The 16,056-nt window shown below is 44.1% G+C and overlaps 1 protein-coding gene across 4 annotated transcripts in view; it reads right to left on the bottom strand.

The window, feature by feature from the left end:
* Positions 1–6,910, bottom strand: part of LOC139264681 (ATP-dependent 6-phosphofructokinase, platelet type-like) — a 149,742-nt gene extending 142,832 nt beyond the window's left edge. For all 4 annotated transcript variants that reach the window (XM_070881570.1, XM_070881572.1, XM_070881573.1 and 1 more), the window contains exon 1: positions 6,618–6,910. In XM_070881570.1, coding sequence (XP_070737671.1) covers positions 6,618–6,726 — 109 coding nt within the window. In that variant the 5' untranslated portion in view covers positions 6,727–6,910. The remainder of the gene's footprint in view (positions 1–6,617) is intronic.
* Between the last annotated feature and the right edge of the window lie 9,146 nt (positions 6,911–16,056).

Genomic DNA, 16,056 nt, shown 5'->3' on the forward strand with positions numbered 1-16,056 from the left:
GGCCGAAATTCAGCCCCGCCAAAAACCTAGCGTACCTACTGTTTTCAAACAGGTTTTCCCGCCGTTTAGGATGAGGTCGCCTCATTCGCGAAATTCAGTTCTTTGTAGTTTTTTTAATAAATCGTCCAGGAAGTCAGTCATAATGGGGGCAGAAGTAAGTGCAGCGGTAAGTGCTGGTGAGGGACAGAAATGCAGGCGGGATGGATTCTCCGCCGCTGTAACTCAGCAGCGGAGCGGTGGTGACGTTATTGCGCATCTGCGTCACCACGTCTCTCCCCTCATTTAAAAGGGGAGAGAATCGGCGAATCTTTAGGATTGGCCACTGGGCCACCAGGGAGGGTCCCTACTGTATATAATCCATGTCTCTGAAGCATATAGGAGGGTGGGTATCACTTTTGCTCTGTAGACCATGAGCTTGGTGCCGGGTTTAAGATCCTGGTCTTCGAACACTCTTTTCCTCAGACAGCCGAAGGCTGCACTAGCACACTGAAGGCGGTGTTGGACTTCGTCATCGATGTCTGTCCTTGCTGATAGTAGGCTCCCAAGGTATGGGAAGTGGTCCACATTGTCCAAGGTGTCGTCATGGATCTTGATAATCGGGGAGCAGTACTGTGTGGCAGGGGCAGGCTGGTCGAGAACCTTTGTCTTACTGATGTTTAATGTATGGCCCAGACTCTCGTATGCTTCAGTGAAGCTGTCAACGATGGTTTGGAGTTCGGACCCCGAGCGCGCACAAATGCAAGCGTCACCTGCTTATTATAATTCAGGACAAGCAGGAAATTGTTCAACCTCCGACGTCTCCAGTCCAGATCCAATGTCACTGAATTACAATTAGGCTGCGTCACCACATATCTCCCCTGCGTTAAAGGGGAGCGAATCGGCGAATCTTTAGGATCGGCCACTGGGGAGGGTTTCGACCAAGCCAATGGCCAATCCTAAAGATTGAGGATGTACAGTTTAGCCGTTCAAAAGATGATTCACAAAAATATGGATGTAAACACATTAGTTAACTCGGGCCATGATCACAGAACAAAGGACATGTATACATGAATACAAAACTATCTAAAGCAAGTCTAAAGATCAGAATATATTTTCTCTCCATTATTATGCACAACAGATTCCCAGAAAAAAAAAATCTTTTTTTATTAACAATATTTGAATAAATATTGATTTAAGGATGGAATTGAAGGTTATAAGGATAGACACAAAATATCAAACTTTATCAATACTACTAATGTATTTTTTGGACTAGGGATAAGTCCCCATGGAATAAAACTAGTCAAGAGTTTACTGCAGAGCTCAATTAATATTCTACAGCTTGCCTCAGTTTCCCTATAATTGAGGAGAAAACATCAAAGAGATGTTATCTTCTTAACCGTTTTCCAGTGGTCGACTGAGCAGCTGGCATCTAGGTGGGTGAGAGAGAATTGAGAATAAGGCAAATTATATAAAGTGCTTGGAGGGAATGGGCTTGATCAACCAAATGGCCTTTTCTACTTCATATTATGAGTCAACCCATGCAGCACATGTGCCCCTCTGAAGGACTGAGTCAATAGCAGCTCTGGCAAAGACCTGGAAACAAGGTACTGGTTGAATCTCCCTTACCTGGAACTCCCTTATCCGGACCCATTCTCGGCCACCGGGTGGCGCATGCGCAGAACTCCGACATAATAACATAAGAAATAGGAGCAGAAATCGGCATTTGGCTCCTCAAGCCTGCTCCACCTTTCAATAAGATCATGGCTGATCTGATCATGGACTCAGCTCCATTTCCCTGCCCACTCCCCATAAACTTTTACTCCCTTGTCGCTCAAAAATCTATCGATCTCCACCTTAAATATATTCAATGACCCAGCCTCCATAGCTCTCTGGGGCAGAGAATTCCATAGATTTACAACCCTATTGAAGAGAAATTTCTTCTCTCAGTTTTAAATGGGCGGACCCTTATTCTGAGACTATGTCCCCTAGTTTTAATTTCTCCTGAGAGGAAATATCCTCTGCATCCACCTTGTCGAGCCCCCTCATTATCTTATGTTTCAAGATTACACCTTATTCTTCTGAACTCCAATGTGTATAGGCCCAACCTACTCAACCTATCCTCATAAGTCAACCCCTCATCTCCAGAATCAACCTAGTGAACCTTCTCTGAACAGCCGCCAATGCAAGTATATCCTTCCTTAAATACGGAGACCAAAACTGTATACAGTACTCCAGGTGTGGCCTCACCAATACCCTGTACAGTTGTAGCAGGACTTCTCTGCTTTTATACTCTATCCCCTTTGCAATAAAGGCCAACATTCCATTTACCTTCCTGTTTACTTGCTGTACCTGCATACTAACTTTGTGTGTTTCATTCACAAGGACCCCCCAGCTCTCTCGGTACTGCAGCACTTTGCAATTTTTCTCCATTTAAATTATAATTTGCTTTTCTATTATTTCTGCCCAAGTGGATAACCTCACATTTTCCCACATTATACTCCATCTGCCAAATTTTTGCCCACTCACTTAACCTGTCTATATCCCTTTGCAGATTTTTTGTGTCCTCCTCACAATTTGCTTTCCATCCATCTTTGTATCATCAGCAAACTTGGCATGAACAAATTAAAGTCCTTCCTCGCTGCCGACTCCCACAATCGCTGACCTGACCCCATGATCCAGTCCCCTGCCCCCATGATCTCTCTGCCGCACTCCCAGCCCCAAGCCAGCCAGCCCAGATATCACCTTGCTCAGTACCTGTACCATCCCATTTAACGTGACCACTCCTCGTCCAGAAAAGACACATCAGGAACAGGGCAGGTCCTGAGGGTTCCGGATAAGGAAGGTTCAACCTGTACCAGGCTACCTTCTTCATCCAAGGACAGCTGTCCGATACAGATAAACTGTCCTTCTCCCCTCAAAATGTTACCAAAAAAAATACAAATATATAAAAGAAAAAAATGCATCAATCAACAGATGACTAACCCAAGCACTGATATTCCCTTTAGTGCACATGAATGTTATCACATTCAGTACACATTAACCCAGTATAGTATGTGTCCAGATTTAGACAAGTACTGTGCACCTCCTAATAACTGATTCAGAAGTAGCTCTTGCAGAGGCCTGGAAGCAAATGTATTAGGCTATGCACGTTTAAGCAATATGGATCCAAATGAAACATATTTTACTGCTGAAAGAAAATAACATTTATTACAATAATGATGGACCAACAAAACACAGCTGGTGTTTTATCAAGTCAGCAAGCTTTAGGCAAGTCATTAAAATTTCTGCTGGCATTACAAAATATGCTATAGAGTTTAATAGTGCAGTTATATTAGACCACAGTAATACCTTGTTGTACTTTCTTCAAAAAAAATATGCTCGATTTCAAATTCAAAAGTATTTAGTGAACCAGACTAGGACCAAGAAGCAAGAGAGAACCGATAATGAGAGCTTTCATTTAAACTAAATATACTTGAGTTTTAGGTGCTCTGATTACCACTACAGTATCAATAGTACTTCACTAATCATTGAATGTTACATTACTCCCACAGTCCATATTTATTTGATTAAATTTGTTTCAGTACACAGCACAGCTAGCAGCAAAGTAAAACTGTCTCTATCCCCCTAACAATGTGACTCAGCTCCAACTTAACACTGACAGCAGCGTCACATTTCCATTTCTCAGCAGCCCCTGTTGGGGTGTCTCCAACAGAGAATAGTGATTCAGTGACAAATTAAGGCAGTTCCATTTTCCAATGCTTGCGTAATCAACACTGCCAAAACTAATTTCATATAGAGCTCTCAGATCTAGCAGAGAGAGGAGACCTCTGTACCATCAATTTGGGCTTGATACAGACCCAAATCCCAGAGTTGAAAGAAAGGACTTGCATGGAATATAGCCTCTTTCACATCCCAAAGCACTTCATAACTATTAAATTACTTTTGTCACTGAATCACTATTCTCTTTTGGAGACACCCCAACAGGGGCCCCTGAGAAATGGAAATGTGACGCTGCCGTCAGTGTTTACTTTTGAAGTTGGAACTGAGTCACAATGTTAGGGTTAGTTTTACTTGCAGCTAGCTGTGCTGTGTACTGAAACAAATTAAATCAAATAAATATGGACCGTAATGAAAGGAAACACAGCAGCCAATTTGCACGTAGCAAGGTTTCACAAACAGCAATGCGATAATTGACCAATTTCACTGTTTTACTGATATTGGTTGAGGGTTAAATGTTAGACAGGCTGCCTGGGAGAACTCCCATGTTCTTCTTCGAAATAGTGACATGGGATCTTTTACCTCCGTCTTATAGGGCAGACAGGTACCTCAGCTTAATATCTCATCCAGGAGATGGCACCTCCCAGAGTGCATCATTCCCTCAGTACAGCATTGATGTGTCAGCCGAGATTGTGCGCTCAAGTCCTGGACTGCAACTTCAACCCACGACATTCTGACTCAAGAGGAGTGTGTGAAATTTGCCAACTTCCTGGTTTCCCCCCCACTAAAATAAATTATACAAATTTAAAACAACTAACTAGAAAAGTAGAATCCCACCCCACCCACCCCCGACCAAGATTAACCTACTCTTCTCGCCTGAGGTTTCACAAGCATTGTAGGCCTCTGGCACCTCACCCAAGTGGCCACTCTTTACGTATAGGTCTAGACAATTACTGTCATCATCATCATAGATGGTCCCTCGTATCAAGGATGACTTGCTTCCATGCCAAAAAAAGGTAAGTTCACAGATATTTCAGTGAAGGACCTAATATTCCAGGTCCCAAACAACATGTTGAAGGGCGGAAAATGCCGGTGCGTGGATTTTTTTTAAACGTGTGGTGGCTGTTGTACACCAGCCACCACACGAGCTTGACAGAGCTAGGTCTTGGTCCAGTGGCAAGGGTTAACCAAGACGACTGGAGACCTGCTATGCTGCACATACCTAGTGTGCATTTTTTGCAGTGTGGGCTGGCCCGTGCTGCCCCTGGGCCCTTGCCTCTTCTGGGCCCCGAACTCACACCTTCTCTCTCACATCCTCCATCTCCCCCACCCTCCATCTCCCCTTCCCCTGGCAAGGCCAGCATTTATTGCCCATCTAATTGTCATCGAGAAGGTGGTGGTGGTGAGCCGCCTTCTTAAATCAACCGAGTGACTCGCTATGCCGTTTCAGAGGTCATTGCTGTCGGTCTGGAGTCACATTTAGGCCGGCTATTTTAACAGCTATTCCTGATTCTGACTTATCCAGTAATTACACATATACAATCTTTTTAAAGGGGCACCCGGGTATGATCGGAATTTGGGAATCTTGGCCGACATTCTCTCGCTACTCTGGGGCACCCCCGTGGTCGAGATCACCTATCTTAGCAGTTTTTTTGCTTCAAATAATAAATGTGCTGGCCTTAAAGCTCGCAACATAGAGTAACTGTAAATTGCTAAACACATATTTGCTGCTTTTAAGTTATTAATTTTCACAAGACACTGGAGAAGGAAACCCTCGGTTAAATTGTCCAAGAACGGTTTGTGGAAAAAATGAGCCTTTGAAACTGTACAGTAAAGGTTACAATATTTTCACCACTGATGGGAGCGATCAATTTCAAGGTCACCCCTTTGCAATGAAGACGGGCGAGATTAAGGGGCGTTTGGACAAGTGCGACCAAATAAATCAGAGGGGAGGGCAAAAAAAAAAACACGCAAAAAAAGATGCTGGTCGCAACACTGCAGAGAGACTGACGTAAACCATCCAGAGAAAAAGGAGCACTGAATGCGGGTAGCACGGTGGATGATCTGGGTGTTTCTTTCCTCCAAGTGGTTACTTTCACTTCTACTTTCCACTGGAGAGAGTAAGAGGAGAGAGTGAGAGCCCCAATTGGAGGCAACCTAATGTGGATTTAGCTGCGGTCCATTATGAAAATTAACCTAAAACAAAGTTTATATTTGAAAATGAGTACGTGCATTTCCACGTTTCAACTCTAACACCGCCCCTGGAGATTGAGGCGGAAACTGCGATGCGCAAGAACACGGGTTCGCTCACGTACCGGCGCTCTTCCGTGTCACTGCATCTTAAACCCAACGGGACTGAGAGAGGGAAGAGAAAGCATGGGTAACATTCAAACCGGCAAAACACACCCGGCACAAAATCACAATAAAAATCACTTATTACCCCCCCCCCCAAAATTCTAACTTCTCTCTCTATATAGCTCAGAATGGTTCCAGACAAACACGACTGTGTGTTACCAAGACATCCGTATACCTGGCGACAATGTTTTGGTCTTTTTAAACATTAAATATTGTTAGGTTTTTTATTTTAATTCCAGCAAAATGGGCAGAGTGGCAGTTTTCAGATCGGCCAAAGATGAGATTTAGTAGATGTGTCGAACCGAAAGCAACGCAATGCGGTCCGGAACATGCAAGATGAGGAAATGCAAGGCGGCAAAACCCTCCTCTTGCATTCATTCACCAGGCGAGATGGGTGGGTGGCTAGCTGTCCCCACCGCTCTTAAAAACATAAAATCAATACAATTTAAACAAAAAAAAGACATTTGCACAACACATTTGATGTCTCCTTCCTCCGGAAAGCCTAAAAAAAAGATGGGTGAGCAAATTCCCTCAGCCACAACTCTGATACTGTTTTTTTTCTGTACCTTGCGCATCCCCTCCGCTGGTCAGGACGCCGATGGATTTGCCGCTGCCCGACAGATTCTCCAGGAATTTCTTGTCCGTCTGCGTTATGTCTTCAACGGATGTGTCCATTCTTGCATTTATAGGTTCTTATTTTTGGTGGGGGGAAAAAACGACACAATAAAACTTAAAACAGAAAGGTTCCAATAAAAGAGAGTGTGTTTTGTGGAGAGAGGGTGAGTTTGCAGGACGGTTTGTGCCCAGATACCCGCCGCCAAGCTCCTGCTTTCCTCTGCTGCCCAGGATCTGGTTCTCACACTCCGCTGCCCCCGCCCACCTCTCAACCCAACCTGACAACCGTCCATTGTGCCGTCAAACGCGCGGAGAGTGACAGCCGTGCGAACCTATGGGCAGCGGCAATTCCCCCAAGCCGCGCCAATCAAGAGCGGCCTTTTTTTTTGGAAGGGAGGAGGGGGTGGTGGGTTGATAAGGGAGATTTTTTTTCTCTCTCTCTCCAAGTTAGGTTGCGTCTGAGCCAGGAGCTCAATCTCTTTGTGGAAGGTGTGTTTGTGCTTACATAACATCGCGGTCCATCCACGGATGGGCAGGCTGCAGAGCGATAGAGGCAAGCTCAACTAATGCAATAGGCCAGGCTCAAATGGTATTTCCCTTCCAAACTCTTTATTCTTGTTGTAAATGCAATTTTCAGATGCCAACAGGGAGAATTATTTTTCATTTACGACATCGTTAAAGCATATTGTACTTTTGGCTCAGCTACTTTTCTCTATTCATAAAAACATAGAAAATAGGTGCAGGAGTACGCCATTCGGCCCGTCGAGCCTGCACCTCCTTTCAATGTGATCATGGCTGATCATTTTTGCAATTTTAGTACCCCATTCCTGCTTTCTCTCCATACCCCTTAATCCCTTTAGCCATAAGGGCCACATCTAACTCCCTTTTCAATATATTTAACGAACTGGCCTCAACAACTTTCTGTGATGGAGAATTCCACAGGTTCACAATTCTCTGAGTGAAGAAGTTTCTCCTCATCTCGGTCCTAAATGGCTTACCCCTTATTCTTAGACTGTGACTCCTGGTTCTGGACTTCCCCAACATCGGGAACATTCTTCCTGCATCTAACCTGTCCAATTCCGTCAGAATTTTATATGTTTCTATGAGATCCCCTCTCATTTTTCTAAATTCCAGTAAATATAAGCCAAGTCGATCCAGTCTTTCTTCATATGTCAGTCCTGCCATGCTGGGAATCAGTCTGGTGAACCTTCGCTGCACTCCCTCAATAGCAAGAATGTCCTTCCTCAGATTAGGAGACCAAAACTGTACACAATATTCAAGGTGAGGCCTCACCAAGATCATGTACAACTGTAGTAAGTTCTCCCTGCTCTGATACTCAAGTCTTAAGGTCACTTGGTAGCCCAGCATGTCACCTTGGGGCAAACTAGAGCTCTTAACTCTGAAGTCAAGCTGTTCTTTTTTGAGAAGGTTAAAAGTACAAACAGAGGACACCAGACAGGTTCTGTAATATCATCATCATCATAGGCAGTCCCTCGAAATCAAGGAAGACTTGCTTCCACTCTAAAAGTGAGTTTCTAAGGTGACTGTCCAATACGGGAATTAGATTCTGGGACAGACAGTGGTTGAAGGAAAGGGTGGGTGGGGAGTCTGGTTTTCCACATGCTCCTACTGCTGCCTGCGCTTATTTTCTGCATGCTCTCGGCGATGAGACTCGAGGTGCTCAGCGCCCTCCCGGATGCTCTTTCTCCACTTAGGGCGTTCTTGGGCCAGTGATTCCCAGGTGCCAGTGGGGATGTTGCACTTTATCAAGGAGGCTTTGAGAGTGTCCTTGTAATGTTTCCTCTGCCCACCTGGGGCTCGCTTGCCATGTAGGAGCTCTGAGTAGAGCGAACGATGTGGCCTACCCAACGGAGCTGGTCGAATGTTGCTTGGGATGTTGGCCTGATCGAGAACACTGACGTTGGTGCATCTATCCTCCCAGTGGATTTGCAGGATCTTGCGGAGGCAATTCTGTAATGATAGTGTATTTAAATATAGACCTCCCGGCTGCCAGCCGAAGAAGCTTTTGGAAGCTTGTGAGCTGTCTGGAAATTTTAAAATTGCAAACCAACCATTTTTTCCATTTACTTCACCTGAAGTTATTACTTATGAACGTTTTCAATGATTTTCTGCCAAGAAATAAAGAATTGTTTCCCCTCGCGTCCTCATGACATCTCAAAGCACTTCACAGCCAACAAATTACTTTTTGAAACTTAGTCACCGTGGTTTTTGTAAGCAAATGAAGCAGTCAATTTGCACACAGCAAGGTCCCAAAAGCAGCAGAGATGAATGACCATAAATTCTGTTTTTGGTGGTGTTGTTTAAGAGAAAGGTAGGCTAGGACACTGTGAGAACTTTTAAGAGTGCCATGGGATCTTGTACGTCTACCCGAACATGCAACTGGAGTAAAAAACAGAAAATGCTGGAAATACTCAGCAGGTCAGGCAGCATCTGTGGAGAGAGAAACAGAGTTAACATTTCAGGTCGATAGACCTTTTGTCAGAACTGGAAAATGTTAGAGATGTAACAGATTTGAAGCAAGTGTAGGGGCAGGGAAAGGGAGGAAGAGAGGAAAGAACAAAAGGGAAGGTCTATGGATAGATGGCAGGAGTGATTAGATGACAAAATATATGATTTTACAAAGGAGATGGTAATGGGACCAGTAAAGAAACAAAATATGGGTCTAGCAGAATCAACAACAGCTGCCATTTGAAAAAATAGGGGCAGAGGTTATAGTCTGAAATTGTTGAACTCGATGTTGAGCCCAGAAGGCTGTAACATGCCTAATAGAAAAATGAGGTGCTGTTCCTCGAGCTTCATTGGAATAGTGTAAGAGAAAGACATCAGTAGGACAAAAGTTCTCTACCAGCCTGCCTCCGCCTCACGGTACTACCCCCTGATCATCAAAATCCACGACAAGACTTTGGACCACTTTCCATACTTTGGGAGCCTCCTGTCAGCAAGGGCAGACATCGATGACAATACCGTTCACCACCTTCAGTGAGCCAGTGCAGCCTTTGGTCGCCTGAGGAAAAGTGTATTTGAAGACCAAGATCTCAAACCCGACACCAAACTCATGGTCTACAGAGCAGTAGTGCAGTAGTGATTCCCACCCTCCTTTATGCTTCAGAGACATGAACAATGTACAATAGGCACCTCAAAGCATCAACACTGCCTCCGCAAAATCCTGCAAATCCATTGGCAGGATAGGCGTACCAATGTCAGTGTTCTCTTTCAGGCCAACATCCCCAGCATCGAAGCATTGACCACGCTCAATCAGCTCTGATGGACGGGCCACGTAGTTCGCAAGCCCGATTCTAGACTCCTGAAACAAGCACTCTACTCCAAGCTACATCATGGCAGGCGAGCCCCAGGAGGGCAGAGAAAACACTTCAAGGACACCCTCAAAGCCGCCTTGAAAAAATGTAACAACCCCACTGACTTGGGAATCCCTGGCCCAAGACTGTTCAAAGTGGAGAAGAAGCATTCAGGAAGGCGCTGAACACTTTGAGTCTTTTCATCGGGAGCACGTGGAAATCAAGTACAAAGAGCAGAAAGAGTGTACGACAAACCAAGCACTCCATCCACCCGTCCCTCCAACCACCACCTGTCCCGCCTGTAGAGTCTGTAGATCCCGCAATGGACTCATCAGCCACCTTAGAACTCATGTTAGTGTGGAAGCAAGTCATCCTGAACTCCAAGGGTCTGCCTAAGAAGGAAGAGGCCGAGGACAAAGAAGTCAGAGTGGGAGTGGAGCAGAGAATTAAAGTGTCAGGCAACCGGAAGCTCGGGGTCACACTTGCAGACTGAACAGAGGTTTTCCACAAAGCAGTCACCCAATTGGTCTCCCAAATGTAGAGGAGACCACATCGTGAACAGCAAATACAGTATACAATCCTACATTGCAAGAAGTGTAAGTAAATCGCTGTTTCACCTGAAAGGAATGTTTGGGACCCTGGAATGTGGAAAGGGAACAACTTAAAGGGCAGATGTTGCATCTACTGCACTTGCATGGGAAGATGCTGTGGGAAGGGGATGGGGTGTTTGAGGAGTGGACCAGGCTGTCGCGGAGGGAGCGGTCCCTTCGGAATGCTGAAAGGGGAGGGGAAGATGTGTTTGGTGAGATCACGCTGGAGGTGTCGGAAATGATGGAAGATGATGCGTTGAACGTGGAGGCAGATGGGGTGAAATGTGAGGACAAGGGCAATGCTGTCGTGATTCTGGGAGGAAGGGGAAGGGGTGAGAACAGAAGTACGGAAAATGGAATGGACACGGTCGAAGGCCATGTCAACCATGGGAGACCGGAATCCTCGGTTGAGGAAAAAGGAAAACATATGGTATGGAAGGTGACGTCGTCAGAATAGATGTGACGGAAATAAGGAGACTGGAGTCTTGATTTAAAGTCTACTTCAAGAGACTGTACCTTGATAATTCAGCACCCCCTCATTACTGTGCTAAAGTGTCAGTCCTGTAGTGGGATTTGAACTCACAATCTTCTGGCTTAGTGGTGAGAGGGCTACCATTGAAACAACTGACACTCAAACCTCAAAAAAGCCATGGTCCTTCATCTTGAATCACCCCTATGCTACCTTCTGTCCAATTTTGGATTTAAAAAGAAGTGGCAATCTCATAATCCCAGCTATTTTTCGAGTGTCAGACCTGAAATGAGTGTCCAGAATCTATTTAGCTAGGGAGAGCATCAGTGCCAGATGTAACACTGTCCTCAATGATGTCTACACACATAGTGTTCAACAAAAGGTTCACAGTTTAATCATTGGGAGCAGGAACCATGGCTGATCTTTCCCCATCTCACTAGCTGAGGACTTCTGAGGACAATTGTAGCACTCTAATTTCACAGTGATCAAGTTTGTGATTTTCCTGATCTGTGTGTCCCAGTTATATACCAGGTGGTGCATTTACCCAGAGAGCCATCCGTACATTTAATGCCCAGTTAGACTGTAAACATTACATCAGAGCGACACATTTGAACGGCAGCATATAGTGATTCCTGCTCAAACTGTATATGGGGACATCAATTAAAGACTAATTTACTATAATTTACTCCACAGTCAAATAACCTGCTGATACATACTGTCAATGATTACACATGAGTAATGGCAAGTTGGGCAAAGTATCAGAGGGCGACCAGTGCCATGGAGCTGTAGACCAGCAAAGAGTCAACACTCTGGGACAAGAGGGGAGAAAAAGAAAAACTGCAATATTTCATGGTACTTGCTTGTCTGCATTGCTAGGGAAAATAAGTTTTAAAGCAAAACATTTAACTTTTAAATGCCCCTAAGGAATTTTAGAAATGGCATTACTGGTTTATCCAGTCACTTTTTCACTATTGTAAGATTTTTTTAAATGTACAAAACTATTCAACAGTTATATTATGGGAGGGAGTGTGACAGGCAGCACTGGGAGACCTATAACTCTTGCAATGAGGAACAGAGAAGCAGAATCAAAGACCTCAGTCTTGAAGGAGGTTCAGAATGAGTGAAGAAGCAGTAAGAGAGATCCAGGTCCCGGAGGAGCATCAGAAAACTCACAATAAGGAACACAGAGCCAACAAGAGGAACCTGTCCAAAGATAATAAAACCTGCTAATATTAAAGAAACTACCCTCTGTTAAAATTTCCAGTGTAAACACAGAGCCAGAAGGATAAGAATGCAACTGCTTGCATGTTTTTGGGGACACACATGCAAAAATCTATCTTTCTCCATTCAATAGCAGTACATTAGTGCCTACTTGCAGCTTGCTTAAAGCGCATGTCAATAGTGCTTGGTAGAACATTACTCGAGCATTAATGTCACATTACACTGGGGCACATATGATATTCCACTTGTACAATGACGAATCAATATTCATGACTAAGTTGTGAAAATCTTTGGCATAAATTAATAGAAACAAAAAAATGCAGGAACTACTTTGTGCAATGTGCCACTGAGTAGTATTACAGGTGCAGATTGTAATTGAATGAATATACAGGCAATAGGGGTTGGGTTGTCATGTGGATGTTTCAGAGGTTTTTATTTTTGCTATTTCTGATGTATTTTTGTGCAGCTTTTTTAAATGTATTAATAGCATGTCTGTGCGAGATTGTCATTTTTCTTTTTTTTCTTTTGCACTTTATAATGTCGCAGTTCCTATTGTCTCGCTTCTGGGTGCTGTTGTCATAGAGTTATACAGACAATACCCATTTTATAAAAAGTACCATGGAAAAATGATCAAGTGCAATCATTTAATTACTTTTGTCACTTTATTACATTGAAAAGTAATAAATTCCAAATCTGCAAATGGTAAACTAAATAAGAAATAACAAAACTCACACTTTTGATAATAAGTAGTGCTGACTATTAGGAGCTTTAAAAGCATGTCATTTTGAACGAAAGACTTGCATTTATATAGTGCTTTTTATGACCACAGGATGTCCAAAACGCTTTACAGCCAACAAAGTATTTTTTGGAGTGTAGTCACTGTTGTAATGTAAGAAACACGCCAGCCAATTTGTGCACAGCAACTCCCACAAACAACAATGTGATAATGACCAGATAATCTGTTTTTGTTATGTTAATTGAGGAATAAATATCGGCCAGGACACCGGGGATAACTCCCCTGCTCCTTTTCGCAATAGTGCCATGGGATCTTTTACGTCCACCTGAGAGAGCAGATGGGATCTCGATTTTAATATCTCATCAGAAAGGCGGCACCTCCGATAGTGCAGCACTCCCTCAGTACTGCACTGGAGTATCAGCCTCAAGTTTTGTACAATCCACAGCTATGGTTTACATCTGTTGCCTCCTTTCAGGTGCCTGTTGTGTGGTGGGATATTTGCATGTGCCTGACAATGCACTGGCCCCATCTCTGAGTCAGCCAAATTTGCATAGAGTGGGTAGGCACCACATGTTAGTACTGCTTTTAATTGGGAGATTGACAATAGTGGACTTACAACAACAACAACAACAACAATTTGTATTTATACAGCGCCTTTAACGTAGTAAAATGCCCCAAGGCGCACTTTAAAGGGTCATTGCTGTTTCTAGGTGCAAAGGTCAAGTCCAAAATGTTATAGTGTTGTTAACAAGTAACAACCTCCCAAACCTACAATCTCTACCACCTCGAAGGACAAGGGTGCAGCAGATGCATGGGAACACTACAACCCACAAGTTCCCCTCCAAGTCACACACCATCCTGTCTTGGAAATATATCGTCGTTCTTTCATCATCGGTGTGTCAAAATCCTGGAACTCCCTAGCTAACAGCATTGTGGGAGTACCTTCACCACCTGGACTGCAGCGGTTCAAGAAGGCGGCTCACCACCACCTTCTCAAGGGCAATTAGCGATGGGCAATAAATATTGGCCTTGCCAGCAACGCCCGAATCCCGTGAATGAATTAAAAAATGTAGCTGATTCTCTGAAACTCTTGTTGGAAAAGGTGGCAGAGATCGGAGGCATTCTTTTCTCTTTTGCTGGTTGCTGCATGTTCAGATGAGTGACACAGGCTGTGTAGCAGGAGATAGACAGAAATACCTGTATAAAGATCAATGACAACACACAGTGGACATAGTTCCAGTGCTGACAGAAATTTATAGTAAAGGTGCGAGATAACCACATGGAATGTATGCATATACACCCACAAAATACTTTGAGTGCTTCTCACAAAAATTCATCTTGCAGCAGGGTACTCTCATATATATATTAAAGGGTAGTGCTTTTAAAAAATTCTAGACCAGTCCAAGGGATCTCCTCAGTTTTCATTTAAACAGCAATATTTTACACAATGTGCAATGACATAAATTACATGTGCATTCATAAAGATGATGTCATAAATGAGAGCCAGTGATGCTGTGATAGTAAAGGATTTGTTGTGATGTCCGTCCTGAAAGTGACAATTATCTGCATACAATTTATAGTTTGCATTTAAGTTGAATATTTTAATCTAACTCATATGCAAGTTCACATTATCTAATTAATGCATAGTTTAACCAAGTTCACATTATCTAATTAATGCATAGTTTAACCAAAGCACAAAATGAAACTCTATAGAGGTGCTTTTATATTAAGGAAAGCAACAGTAAAACAAAGAACCACAATCCTTATGCCATTCACCTTCACCCGTAACTTCACTATACAATTTTACTGTTCATGCAGTATTAGGTCAACCTACTTATAGGGTATCAGTAATATCCCATTTGCCTTCGCATGCATTCAATAAGAAGACATGCACATACCTGTATAATGATCTTCAGTTTAATGATGGCATCATTGAACATATATTGATGAACTATAGAATCAGTCAGAACCCGTTCAACCTTCGTTGCCTCCAGGCCAGATCTAAGACCGTCCCATCCTCTGTCACCGAACTACAGTACGCAGACGAGGCTTGCGTCTGCACACATTCAGAGTTTGAACACCAAGCCATCGTCAACATCTTCACCGAGGCATACGAAAGCATAGGCCTTACACTAAACATCCGTAAGACAAAAGTCCCACACCAACCTGACCGTGCCACACAGCATTGCCCCCAGTCATCAAAATCCATGGACAACGTGGACCACTTTCCATACCTCGGGAGTCTACTATCAGCAAGGGCAGACATTGATGACGATGTCCAACATCACCTCCTCTGTGCCAATGCAGCCATCGGTTGCCTGAGGAAGAGAGTGTTCGAAGACCAGGACCTCAAATCTGGCACCAAGCTTATGGTCTACAGAGCTGTAGTGATACCTGCCCTCCTATATGGCTCAGAGACGTGGACCATATACAGTAGACACCTCAAATCACTGGACAAATACCAGCAACGCTTTCTCCACAAGATCCTACAAATCCCCTGGGAGGATAGACGCACTAACGTCAGTGTTCTCGATCAGGCCAACATCCCCAGCATTGAAGCACTGACCACACTCGACCAGCTCCGTTGGGCGGGCTACATTGTTCGCTTGCCCGACACAAAACTCCCAAAGCAGCGCTCTACTCGGAACTCCTACATGGCAAGAGATCCCCAGGTGGGCAGAGAAAACATTTCAAGGACACCCTCAAATCCTCCTCCAAAGTGCAACATCCCCACCGACACCTGGGAGTCCCTGGCCAAACACCGCCCTAAGTGGAGGAAGAGCATACGGAAGGGCGCTGAGCACCTCGAGTCTCATTGCCGAGAGCATGCAGAAAACAAGCGCAGGCAGCGGAAGGAGCATGCGGAAAACCAAACTCCTCACCCACTATTTCCTTCAACGACTGTCTGCCCCACCTGTGACAGAGACTGTAATTCCCATATTGGATTGTACAGTCACCCGAGAACTCACTTTTAGAGTGGAAGCGTCTTCCTCGATTTTTGAGGGACTGCCTATGATGATGATTAATGAACCAATTGGCAGTTGCACTGTTGACAGA

This window comes from Pristiophorus japonicus, chromosome 5 (assembly GCF_044704955.1).
Source record: "Pristiophorus japonicus isolate sPriJap1 chromosome 5, sPriJap1.hap1, whole genome shotgun sequence".
In the NCBI taxonomy this organism is placed as follows: domain Eukaryota; kingdom Metazoa; phylum Chordata; class Chondrichthyes; family Pristiophoridae; genus Pristiophorus; species Pristiophorus japonicus.